The sequence below is a fragment of the Cherax quadricarinatus genome, unplaced genomic scaffold (assembly GCF_038502225.1).
Source record: "Cherax quadricarinatus isolate ZL_2023a unplaced genomic scaffold, ASM3850222v1 Contig3, whole genome shotgun sequence".
Taxonomy (NCBI): domain Eukaryota; kingdom Metazoa; phylum Arthropoda; class Malacostraca; order Decapoda; family Parastacidae; genus Cherax; species Cherax quadricarinatus.
The window spans coordinates 603903-618027 of NW_027195029.1; the positions used below are offsets into that span (position 1 = coordinate 603903).

The following is a 14125-nucleotide window of genomic DNA, read 5'->3' on the forward strand; positions in this document are numbered from 1 at the left end:
GCCCTCGTCTGCTTCACCTGACGTTACTATATAAGCGCCAGGATTCTTTCTTCTGCTTCAGAATCTCCACGACTATGGTGCTGTTCGCACCTACTCCTAGGTTGAGGGACTGATTACCTCATCTTCTGTACATAGTTCTACTGTCTTCAAGTTATGTCCTGGAATTTGTATTGATAAAGCCACTGGATGGCGAAACGTCTACAATAAAGATACCCAGATGTTGCACATGTGTCTTACTCTCAGAAATATTTGTCTAACCTATTTTTATGCTACCCAAGTAATAGCTTTTATATCCTATTACTCATGTGCTAGTTAATTGAGGAAATGGTATGGTGATACCGACAAGATGTGGAAAAAGACACTTATGTACAGTTCAGGACATTTATTAAAGGAAACGTTTCGCCACGAGTGGCTTCTTCAGAAGAAGCCACTCGTGGTGAAATGTTTCCTTTAATAAATGTCCTGAACTGTACATAAGTGTCTTTTTCCACATGCTAGTTAATTCTTCTACTACTACAACTTATGTCACTACTACTACTACTACTAGTGTTACACCTCACTCTGAGCCTATATATACCCTCTGTGTCCATGTATTGTTTGTAACGGCTTGATAAAGCTCCTGGAGAGCGAAACGTTGCCACAATAAAATATCACATTAATTGCACTTGCCCTAGGTAGTAGGTTGGTAGACAGCAACCGCCCAGGGAGGTACTACCGTCCTGCCAAGTGAGTGTAAAACGAAAGCCTGTAATCGTTTTACATGATGGTAGGATTGCTGGTGTCCTTTTTTCTGTTTCATAAACATGCAAGATTTCAGGTACGTCTTGCTACTTCTACTCACACTTAGGTCACACTGCACACATACGTGTACAAGCATGTATATACATACCCCTCTGGGTTTCTATTTTCTTTCTAGTTCTTGTTCTTGTCTATTTCCTCTTATCTCCATGGGAAAGTGGATCAGAATTCTTCCTCCGTAAGCCATGCGTGTTGTAAGAGGCGACTAAAATGCCAGGAGCAAGGGGCTAGTAACCTCTTCTCCTGTATATATTACTAAATGTAAAAGGAGAAACTGTCGTTTTTCCTTTTGGGCCGCCCCGCCTCAGTGGGATACAGCCGGTGTGTTGAAAGAAAGAAAGTTGCACTTGTGTCTTATTACTTTACATATTGTCGGTAATTCCACCAACATATATACACTCTACTATTTTATCACATCTCCATGGGGAAGTGGAACAGAATTCTTCCTCCGTAAGCCATGCGTGTCGTAAGAGGCGACTAAAATGCTGTATATACAGTGGACCCCCGGTTTACGATCAGCTCCCACTGCGACCAATTATGTAAGTGCGTTTGTATGTGTATGTTTGGGGGTCTGAAATGGACTAATCTACTTCACAATATTCCTTATGGGAACAAATTCGGTCAGTACTGGCACTTGAACATACTTCTGGAATGAAATAATATCGTAAATCGAGAGTCCACTGTATTACTAAATTTAAAAGGAGAAACTTTCGTTTTTATTTTTGGGCCGCCCCGCCTCGGTGGGATACGGCTGATACATTGAAAGAAGATTTTATCACATCTCACAATGACGAAGTAATTCTAAATATCACTTGTCTGTAGCTCATATTACTATAATCATAGGCGTGGTCATGGACCAGGCTGCGGGGGATCATAAGCCTGGTCATGGACCTGGCTGCGGGGGATCATAAGCATGGTCATGGACCAGGCTGTGGGGAATCATAAGCCTGGTCATGGACCTGGCTGCGGGGGATCATAAGCCTGGTCATGGACCAGGCTGCGGGGGATCATAAGCCTGGTCATGGACCAGGCTGTGGGGGCGTTGACCCCTGGAACACTGCAGATGATGGGGAAGCGCTAAATCAATAGAGGTAACAGTAGCTGGGAAATTGGAGGTCATGAGGTTTGATCCAAGAAAAGGGTGAGTAATTCCAATTCCTTGGATCAAGAGCCCTTTACCAGCATCAAGGATTTGCTATTGAAGGAGTAATTGTAAGTATTACCTGTCTTTATCTCATACAGCGTTCTCGTTGCAGCTCTGGAGACGGAAGGGCTGTTCCGTCGATCTAGTGCAGCAGTCGTGGTAAAAAGCGTACAGGAACGTTTCAATAAAGGCGAAGAAGTGAATTTTGATTTAGACACCGATGTACACACAGCGGCAGTCATCATTAAAACTTTCCTGCGTGAACTGGAAGAGCCATTAATGACGTTTGATCTCTATGATGAGGTTATCCAGTTTCAAAGTTAGTACTGTGTAATGTTAATCTATTAGTATTCAATTCTCTTGTATTCATTGTAACTTCTAATTTTATTTTTACAATATGTAAGAGACTGTATGCATAAGCAATTAATTAGTCATTGCCTTATTAATGTTAAGTTAGTTTTAAGTTTGCCTGAAATACACCTACCATCCGACTTACAACCGAGTTCAGTTCTGAGAAACCGGTCGTAAGTCGAATTTTACTACTGAATATCAACAAAACATTTTTGTAATGACTTTATTATATTGTTTTATTTGGTATTTCATGTTTTACTTTACTTTTTATGCTGTTAGTACTGTATTTTATACTGTAAGGTTTAGGATAAACACTGTGTACAACACAAATAGTTGTTTATTTCTCAGAAATTTGGCATAAAAAACACGGTCTTAAGTCGAGCAGGTCGTAAGTCAGATGGTAGGTGTACTCTGCATGTTAAGGGGCTTTCTAGGCATGTACACCTAAATGTCATTGACCTTTGTACAAACATTGTATCGTGCTGAAATCATTGTATTGTAATTTGTTATGCATCATTTAGGACCCCAGTCGAAATATGTTGTGTTAGGTTAGCTTCTTTTAAATACAGTACAGTACTGTATATAATTTATCACTAATGTATATCTGCAATATTAATGTGCCCTTGGAGCTAATTTGTAAATTTATACTAGTGTCTAAAATAATTTGTAGATATGTTTAATAGAGCTTATCTTGTGTTAAATGAGGGAGGTGGAGCAGCAGCAGTAAGTAAACAAGGCTTTTTACACTATATTGCATTTTACTTATTTAGTTTATTTTTGTTGCGTGGGAACACAGCATAAATACAGTGGACCCCCGGTTTACGATCACCTCCCAGTGTGACCAATTATGTAAGTGCGTGTATGTTTGGGGGTCTGAAATGGACTAATCTAATTCACAATATTCCTTATGGGAACAAATTCGTTCAGTACTGGCACCTGAACATACTTCTGGAATGAAATAATATCGTAAACCAGGGGTCCACTGTACATTGTTTCGTAAGGCCTGATCACTTAGTAAAGTGAATAAGACTAATATGCAACATGTTATCTTTATTACCCAAACATTTCACTTGGTCAGTAAGCTTCTTCATTTGAATACAGAGGTGACTAATGTATTAGAGAGAGTGAAGAAGAAAGTTCAGAGGTTTTAAGCCCCTTAGTCTTGATTGAAGTGGGGAGGTAAATTTTGAAGTGTTCAGTCCCTTAGCCTTGATAGAAGGTGTTCAGTTCCATGATATTGATCACTGAAGTAGAGGTGGAGCTTATGAAGTGGATCAGAAGTGAGGTGAGGCGGTTAAAGATGGCATCACTGGAGGCAGGACCCACAAACAGGCCTACTGAAAAAAAAAAATGTTGGTTTACAGCACTCATTTTTTTCTTTTTCTGTCTTCTGTAAGCTTCCATCATTATATTTATTAGATAATTAATTAATTTATAATTTCAGGTCTTAATAAGAGTGATCGTCTAACTACTATCAAACAGATAATATTGGAAAAGTTACCAGAGGATAACTACCTCGTACTAAAGTTCCTCACAAACTTCTTAGCAAAGGTGAGTAAACAAAATTAACTACCGACCAGTTAGTTTGATAACTTTGTTATAGTAGTAGTCAGGACTACAGTGGTACATATTGAAATTTGTTGTAGCCAAGGAAGGCAGGGTAGGGGTTGGAGGCAAGGGGTGAAGGAGGTTATGTGTGTGAAGGGCATAGACTTCCAGCAAGCATGCTTGACCATGTTAGATACGAGCAAGTGGTTTTTATGACTTGACATGCTGTTGAAGTGTGAGCAAAGCAACATTTATGAAAGGAATTCAGGGAAACCAGTTAGCCGGATTAGGGTCCTGGAAATGGGAAGTACAGTGCCTGCACTTTAAAGGTGGGGTTTGGGATATTTGCTGTTTGGAGTGACATCTGAAGTGTTGTATCTGCATGCCTCTGTAAAGACAGTGATTATGTGTGAATATATTTCTTTATTTTTTGGATCACCCTGCCTCAGTGGAAGACAGCCAACAAGTTGAAAAAAAAAATTATAAGTTGGTGGATGAATTTGGGATGGCATTTCAAAGTAAGAAATTTAAAGTGAATATAGAGAAGAGTAGGCAATGATAGACTGGGAAGGAGTATAGAAGTGGATGTATTTAGAGATTTCGAGTAAACATGTCTGTGAAACTCCATGGGGAAGTAGAAAAGAATTCTTCCTTCATAAGCCTTGCATGTTGAAAGAAGCAACTATAATGCCAGAGCAAGGTGCTAGTAACCCCTTCTCTTGTATAAACTACTGAATTTAAAAAGAAAAACTTTTGTTTTTCTATTTTAGATTACCTGCCTTGGTGGGATATGGCTGGTTCGTTGAAAAAAATGTACGAAAGATGAGGTGAACCATAGAATGGATGAGGAAAAGTGGCTGGCATATTGAGGCATGTGTGTAATTATTATTATAATCAAGGGGGAAGCACTTAACCTGTAGGATTGTGCAGTGTCCGTGGAAGGTATTCAGACTTAATTCAGGGAACTGGAGCACAGATCAAATTCCCTAGATCAAGAACCCCACACCAGCATCAGGGAACCTCCCTTGAGGGAGGAGACAAAGAACTTTGTCTGTGGAAGCAAAGAGGGGAATGTATGAGAGTATAGTTATGCAAACACTCTTGTATGGGTGTGAAGCATGGGTTGTGAATGTTGCAACAAGGAGAAGGCTGGAGGCAGTGGAGATGTCATGTCTGAGGGCAATGTGTGGTGTCAATATAATGCAGAGAATCCGTAGTTTGGAGATTAGGAGGAGGTGTGGGATTACCAAAACTATTATCCAGAGGGCTGAGGAGGGGTTATTGAGATGGTTTGGACATGTAGAGAGGATGGAACAAAATTGAATGACTGAGAGTATACAATTTTGTAGTGGAGGGAAGGCGGGGTAGGGGTCGGCCTAGGACAGGTTGGAGTGAGGGGTAAAGGAGGTTTTGTGTGCGAGGGGCTTGGACTTCCAGCAAGCGTGTGTGAGCATGTTAGGCAGGAGCAAATGGAGACATGGTTTTTAGGACTTGACATGCTGTTGGAGTGTAAGCAAGGTAACATTTATGAAGGGATTCAGGGAAACTGACAGGCAGGACTTGAGTCCTGGAGATGGGAAGTACAGTGTCTGCACTCTGAAGGAGAGGTGTTAATGTTGCAGTTTTATAACTGTAGTGTAGGCATTCCTCTGGCAAGACAGTGATGGAGTGAATGATGATGAAAGTTTTTCTTTTTTGGGCCACCCTGCCTTGGTGGGAAATGGCCGATGTGTTTATAATAAAATAATAATTAAAACTGAGTATAACAGTCAGTGTGTGTTTAGTGCTGGATGGTATGAAAACACAGTCAGTATCATAACACAGTTTAATGGCAAAACTCCAGCACCTCCTCTCATTGGCATGGGAAATTTCTTTGGAAACATAAACACATATGCAGTTTAATGTGATCCTTTATTGACAACGTTTTGCCTACACAGTGGGCTTTTTCAAGTCACACAGATCTACCTGGGATGGAAGGTATGGGAGTATTTATAGTCAGGTTCAGAATGTTGAGGTCAGGTGAAGAATGCTGCATCTGATGATCTACTGAGTGGGGTTATAGAGTCTTGGGTAGCTTGGCAGGGGTATTGGACAAGTTGTGAGTAGACCTTCTGCAGTGTTCTATGTTCTTATGTGGGATAGCAATGAAGAAGTTTCTTGGCAAGTGGTTCAGCTATGTTATAGAAGCCATTGTTCTGGTTGAAATTGTTGGTTATAGAGATAAGCGATGATTCCAGGATTCTTCGGTATTGAGTGTTGTCTTCTGTGGCGATAAGTCTTGAGTTTCTGTAGTTAATTAAATGGTTGTGTGAATTGCGATGTTGTACACAGGTATTCCTTGTATCGTCAGTCCTGCTTGCGTATTGATGTTCTGAAATACGTGTTTGGAGGTCTCTTGATGTTTCGCCCACGTATAATTTGTTGCAATCATTACAAGGGATTATTTATACCCCTGCAGAGGATGGAAGCTTGTCCTGTCTACTACTGGTGATGTCCTTGATGGTCGTGGTTGTGGAGGTAGATACTTGGAATGATGTATTGGAAAAGATGTTGGAAACATGTTTGGCAATGGAGTTGGTGGGGAGGACTATGTATCTCTTCTCGGCAGTGTCTTCTCTGGGTGTGTTGAAGATGTTTAATGCCCGCCGTTTGCAGTCCAGTGTGTCGGAAATTTCCTTGCTGGATGTTTGCACAAATTATTTTTAAGAACAGTTAGTCTCCAACAAGTGTTTAATACTGACGAGACAAAGCCATGTTGGAATCTTATGCCATCAAGAGTGTATAATTAGTTATCAAAAAAAGAAAAAAAACAGCTGGTTTCAAGGCCCTAATGATTACTTCAACTTGCTTCTTGTCACAAATGTATCAGTTCATTGCAAGTTGAAACAATACTAATTAACCCTTAAACGATCCAGACAGATTGATGTTCAAATCCGTAGTGCTCCAAATGTAGATTTACGTTTTTTACATATTTTTGAACATAACAAAAAAACAAATGTAGATAAAAGTTTTTTTACACATTCAAATGAAAAAAAAAAGATGATCTACATTTTTTTACATACAGTGGACCCCCGCATAACGATTACCTCCGAATGCGACCAATTATGTAAGTGCGTTTGTACGTGTATGTTTGGGGGTCTGAAATGGACTAATCTACTTCACAATATTTCTTATGGGAACAAATTCGGTCAGTACTGGCACCTGAACATACTACTGGAGTGAAAAAATATCGTTAACCGGGGGTCCACTGTACTTTCAAATGTTGAAAAAACGTATATATACGTTTGGACCGTTTAAGGGTTAATCCTGCAGAAAATTCCATTGCTTTAAATTTAAAGTCAAGCCAAAACTTGTGTGCTGTTACTTGCCAGTTAATGCAGTATGGATGACCAAGGTTCTGTTTGTTGATTGGTTCAAGCATTAATTTATTCCTGCAGTCAAGATGCACCTGGCCAAAAAAGAAACCTTACTTTGTAATTCCCTTAACCCGTAAACGGTCCAAGCAGATCTACGTTCACATGTGTAGAGCTACAAAAGTAGATCTACGTTTTTTTACATTTTTTTTTTTTTTTTTTTTTTTTCAACAAGTTGGCCGTCTCCCACCGAGGCAGGGTGACCCACCGAGGCAGGGTGACCCACCGAGGCAGGGTGACCCACCGAGGCAGGGTGACCCACCGAGGCAGGGTGACCCAAAAAAGAAAGAAAATCCCCAAAAAGAAAATACTTTCATCATCATTCAACACTTTCACCACACTCACACATTATCACTGTTTTTGCAGAGGTGCTCAGAATACAACAGTTTAGAAGCATACACATATAAAGACACACAACATATCCCTCCAAACTGCCAATATCCCAAACCCCTCCTTTAAAGTGCAGGCATTGTACTTCCCATTTCCAGGACTCAAGTCCGACTATATGAAAATAACCGGTTTCCCTGAATCCCTTCACTAAATATTACCCTGCTCACACTCCAACAGATCGTCAGGTCCCAAGTACCATTCGTCTCCATTCACTCCTATCTAACACGCTCACGCACGCTTGCTGGAAGTCCAAGCCCCTTACCCACAAAACCTCCTTTACCCCCTCTCTCCAACCCTTTCGAGGACGACCCCTACCCCGCCTTCCTTCCCCTATAGATTTATATGCTTTCCATGTCATTCTACTTTGATCCATTCTCTCTAAATGACCAAACCACCTCAACAACCCCTCTTCTGCCCTCTGACTAATACTTTTATTAACTCCACACCTTCTCCTAATTTCCACACTCCGAATTTTTCATATTTTCAAATATAACAAAAAAAAAGTTGATCAAAGTTTTTTTTACACATTTTCAAATGTAAAAAAACAAAAAGAAGATCTACTTTTTTTACATACCTTCAAATGTTGAAAAAACGTATATATACGTTTGGACCGTTTACGGGTTAATTATCCTGTAATCTTGCAGTCTCTGAAACCAGATGTGAGTGTTTTGTTTTTACCACCCAGTACTGTAACTTTGACGCAATCACTGGATCGAGAAGTTGTTAGCATAGTATGTGCTGCTGCACACCCAAGGTATATAATGAAAAAAAAAAAGCACATTAATTGACAACAGCTTTGAGACTGTCATGCCAGAGTTAATACATAAACTTAACATTGCAGATGCATTTACACATACAAAAGTGCTATGGGATGAAGCCAACCATAAATGCAGGCTAGGTTTAGTTATGACTTTCTGCAGTAAATAATTTTTCTGGCTTTACCTCAGTAGAGAGTCAGGTTCAAGAAATTGTGTCTGGCAATGGGAGACGGCCGACTTGTTAAAAAAGAAAAAAATGACCAGTTGCAATATAACAGTGAGGTACCTGTATAAGAAATAATTTTTCAGAGCTCGGTTCCCAGTTAGTACAGATGAAAAAGTAGGGAAATATGTAGGTAAAAAGTTGACACAGCAATGGTCATATGAACAATTACAAGTTATTATTAAAGTTTAAGAATTTTTCACCGAAAGGGACCCTAACACATCTAGAAGCATTACTGTGAAGCAAGCAGTGATGCTTCATCAGCTGTATAAAGTACTGCAAGGTAAACACACCGCAGATGCAGTACATAATACTTGATTACTCCATTATAACCTATCAGTCATTGATATCTCTACATTCATATCACAACAGCCCAGAAGGACCACATAAACCATTTCCACACTTCTAAGTCAACCAGCAACAACTACAGTCTAAGATTAATTGTATCTTACAATGTAGCTGCCATTGCTTGATGTGGTCCTTCTGGGCTGTGCTGATATGGGTGCACAGATGTCCATATAATTGATAGTTTTTATTGAAGTGCATTTATGGTCTGGTTCACCCTGCAGTACTTTTTAATAGGTGAATATAAGTCATCATTTCTTGCTAAAATGATCTCGTTTTACATTTTCAAGTGTATATTTTGAATCAGGTTAGAAAATAGTACACTTGGTGCGATTTTAGTGAAATTTGAAAATCCCGCACAAAATGGTGAAAAATGCTTAACTATAATTCAGGGATTTTTTGAACCAAAAAAACTTTTTTTCTCAGAATGGAAAACAGTCATGCTGACAGTGTTTATTGGATCAATTTATCCCCACAAATGTGAAAAAATTCTGCATAGACAGCTCTCATAGATAGTTATGAAGTTTGTGTAAGTTAAATGTGCCCTAAAAGGCACCTCACACAGGGAAGAAACAGACGAGAGAAAACAGCCTTGTATCATGCTAGAACTGTCTTTTTTCAGTCATTTCTCATATTTTCAGTAATGAATAGTCTCAGTGAAAATATTAGATTCCTCCATCGGGAATTACGTATTAATTAAGGCATCATGTGATGCTAAAATGATCTCATTTTACATTTTCAAGTGTATATTCTGAATCAACATAGAAAATAGTACACCTGGTGCAATTTTAGTGAGTTTTGAAAATCTGGCCCAAAATGGTGAAAAATGCTGAACTATATTTTTGGGATTTTTTGGGGTGAAAAAACTTTTTCTCTCAGAATGGAAAACAGTCATGCTGACAGTGTTTATTGGATCACTTTATCCCCACGAAAGGTACACTACGTGGGTTTTACACAAAGGACAGAATTTTGAAACCCTAAGACCTGAGATGCCAGGTGTCCTCTCACAGTTGTAGCACTTCCATGATAGACAAGGGTGTGCAAGATTATCACTGGTTGGTTAGGTCAACACTAACCTGATATATGAAACCATACCCTCCTACATCATAGACTGACTGGCTGCATCAAAGTTAACTTATCAGATAAAAACACAACCTTCACATTTGGGTTCTCAGACACTTAAGACTGCAGAAATTATCAAGACAGGAGAATACTGAATCCAAATTGTTTTGTGGACAGGTGCATCTTGACTGCAGTAATACAACACTGAGGCAGTCAAGAAAAAGGGCCTTGGTCATCCATGCTTAGGTGTTACTGCCAATTAATGGGCAAATAAGTTTTGTCCTAATGTTTTAAAGAAAGGGAATTTTCTGCAGGAATAATTAACAAAGGATTCCACTTGAAATAACCTGTATTTGCAGAGAAAAAACTGAAGTGATCCTTACTGTCTTGAAATTAGCTGCACTTTTTTCTAGCTTACTAATGTACATTTTTGATGGCATATACTTCCAAAATATCTCTGTCTTGTCAATATTAAATACTTGGTGGGGACTGCTATCATCTCCACAGATAATTTGAGTAAAGTCCATAAACGTTGGGCCACTTGCCTTGATTCCTCCTCTTCCCCTCCTTCCCATCCTTTTCCAGTTATTTCCATCCTTCCATATCCTTCTTCCTTCCCATCTTACGACAGCTCTCGTCATCCTCGATTCGATTCGATTCAATAAACGTTTGTGCCTCGTATGAGCACAGTCCTTTTCCTTGTTTTCTCCTCCGCCCACGCATTCAATAACATGTTTATCTTTGATCTCTACTTACGTATTGGACATTCTTTACGCCATGTCACAATCTCTTGTTTTCTTCTCATTGTATCTGATCTCAGACCAAAAATGCAGGCAGTGTAACACATGCACCACTTTGTATTACATATGTGAAATTCTCACTTCTCAAACACTGTCAGATCTTCATGCTTATTCTTCCTGGCACCTTCAGGCATTATTAGTATTTGTCTGGCATGGTGATGAAAAGCTCCCCCCCCCCCACACACAAAAATAATATTTCAGTCTTCGAACCTTGGTGACTTTCATGATGGTTTAGAAAGACACGTAAGCAAACCAACTTGTCGGTATTTATTACCAAGGTTTATACCGACTTTCATGATGTACAGGGTGATTGAAACACAGTACATGAACCCAAAAGAAAATAAGTCACAGTCTGACTTTTTTTGGGTTATCCTACATAATATACAGTATATATGATAAGTACAATTATGTGTATCTGTACCTAAGTAAACTTAAGAAGGTTCAGGGTAGACTGAAGCATCGTCGCTTGATAACCCACAACACAGTGTGGGCGTCAAGTGACCACTTTGCAAGATCAGATATGAAATAAATAACCTGCACATAGGAGACAATATGATGATGTTTTAGTCCAGCTTGGACCATTGTGTGTCTAGTTAATGGTCCAGACTGGACTGAAACTTTGTCTTGTATGTGTGGGTTATTTGTGTATTGTTCCAGTCATAGTATTGTGCCTATTTATTCTTTTCAGATATGAAATCATTATTCTAGGCTAATTCCAATGTTGCTTAATTTAATGCTATTTATTTTTCAGGTAATGGACCGAAGTGACTTGAACAAAATGACAGCAAGCAACCTAGCTGTGGTATTTGGGCCTAACCTTGTACGACCACGAGGTGGACAGATGTCACTCAATGCTATTGCTCCCATCAACCTTTTTGTTGAGGTTATGTTATCTTACCATCATCAAATCTTTGCACTCTGAAGATGCAAAACTGTCATTACAATGCAAATAAAATATTAATATCAACCGAGATTTACGTAGGGGGCATGACTCACGAAATTGTAATGACACGATTGCAAACAAACCATACCATGGGTGGGGTTTGAACCCGCGATCAGAGACTCTCTGATCACGGGTTCAAACCCCACCCGTGTTATGGTTCGTTTTACATAGGGGGGTTGGGGGTAATCATGCATTTTTAAATATTCTTTCAGTAAAATTTATTATTTTACTAAAACCCAGATATCCAAGGGAAGGTAATCAACATTAGCCTTAGAGGCGGATATGTCATTACTGATTTTTTGCAGTTTTAATACATTCAAGTCATTCCTGATACCACTCATCATTACCAATCACTGCTAAGATTCTGTATTTTGTTTGTGACTGTCAGTAGAAAAGACAGTTGTATATCAAAGACTACAGTGGACCCCCGCATAACGATTACCTCCGATTGCGACCAATTATGTAAGTGTATTTATGTAAGTGCGTTTGTACGTGTATGTTTGGGGGTCTGAAAGGAATAATCTACTTCACAATATTCCTTATGGGAATAAATTCGGTCAGTACTGGCACCTGAACATACTTATGGAGTGAAAAAATATCGTTAACCGGGGGTCCACTGTATAGTATTAGCATTTTTAATGGAGAAATTCATAAATCAATCGTAAAGCAAAATAAACTTGTGTAAACTATCTGGTGCATCATAATACCTACACATTGTCCATATTCCAGAAAATTATTTTTGACATTCAAGAGGTTTCTTGTTACCAGCTAAATCAAACTTTTAATTATTTCTCAGTACCACCTGATACTTAGTGTTATAACAAAACCTTTGTTATGACGAGAATTGGTGGGAGTTTGTGTACCTCATTTACCTATGCTAGACTGTATCCTAGACTTGGAAACTACAGACATGCTATGTCTTATATAGTTCATGTTGATTTTGAACTTAAGATCACCTGGTGTAGTTATTATAATCGAAGAAAGTGCTATACTGACAAGGGTCACACTTGTGGCTCTTGTCAGGGAGGGTCGGCAGATGTTCACTCTGGAAAAAAGATGAATCTTCAACCATTTTTAAAAAGAAAAGGTAAGTGATTGTTTTATAAAGAATATAAGACAATATTAAAGTTGTGTGCATAGTGAGAGTGCTGAGACCAAGTCTACATGACGGTGAATTTAGTTAATTTAAAATTTGTTTCTGTTAAAAGCTTTCGAATGATTATTATTTTTGTAATTTACTGAAATTTCATGCAGTTATGATTTTATCAATTTTTTTTATTGTGGAATTAATCAACATGTTAGTTTCTTGAGCAGAAATCACACCTACTTACAGTCTAAGCATAATTTTTACTGTTTATATATACATATATACTTAATGTCAGTGTATGAATATATGCAGTGGTAGTTGGGCAATTTGAAATATATAATTTTCTTTAAGGTTATGTATTTTATATTAATACTATACTGTTTTGTGCATTAATTTCAGCTGGCCATGTTAAATTTGCTGTTACAGCCTTATCGCTTTCCAATGTTATACTGGTTATCTGCAGTCACACCTTTCTTATAACTAGTTATTGTTTAGTATATTTCTCCATTCCATTATAAACCCAAATGTCACTAGCAAGTGAGGTAACATTTTTGATATGCAGCCAGTGACTGAAGGTTGGAGCAACACTGTTTCTCACGTACTGTATTGAAGAACGACTGGAGGCAAGCACAACTGCCTCAGTCTCTCTCGCAAAAACTAAGTGAGCACGCTTTCCTTTATAAAAAGCTGCACATATACATATATGTAGCTGTAAACCAAAGACATCATAGTTAAATTTAGAGAATCTCTTTAAAATCGTAATTAATTTTTTGTATAGAAAAAATATAAAAATGATAAAATGCCATTTTTTCAAGTATCCTTATTAGAATCTGCAAATCCATCATGGAAGCAAGCTAGAAACCATATACCAATTATCGTATTTCATAACGAATAAAACCATATACCTGTGTGAAACTGTTGTGAGCTAAATTATATATTAAAGTCTATCATATCCAGTGTTCCAATAACAGACTTATGATATACATTTCCCTTTATCAAAGTTTAGAGTTCAAAAATAAAAATAGTGTGACATTGATGTATCTGTTAATGGTTCTATGGATAATCACATTTCTGTGAGGTAAAAGAACATAAGTGCAACTAATGTGACATTTGTCAAGTCATTACAGCTTGACAAATGTCACATTAGTTGCACTTATGTCCTTTTACCTTACACATTGTCGGTAATTTTAGCAATATTATTACAATCACATTTTCCTTCCCCACACCCTAGCAGGTCTCCTAAATTATAAATGTATTACAGGA

At 38.4% G+C, this 14125-nt stretch overlaps 1 protein-coding gene across 5 annotated transcripts in view; it reads left to right on the forward strand.

The window, feature by feature from the left end:
• The window catches only part of RhoGAP68F (Rho GTPase activating protein at 68F), a 118240-nt gene extending 104577 nt beyond the window's left edge, over positions 1-13663 (forward strand). For all 5 annotated transcript variants that reach the window (XM_070079681.1, XM_070079683.1, XM_070079682.1 and 2 more), the window contains 3 exons: positions 2055-2261; positions 3738-3844; positions 11584-13663. In XM_070079681.1, the coding sequence (XP_069935782.1) occupies positions 2055-2261; positions 3738-3844; positions 11584-11754 (485 nt within the window). In that variant the 3' untranslated portion in view covers positions 11755-13663. The remainder of the gene's footprint in view (positions 1-2054; positions 2262-3737; positions 3845-11583) is intronic.
• Positions 13664-14125: the final 462 nt, after the last annotated feature.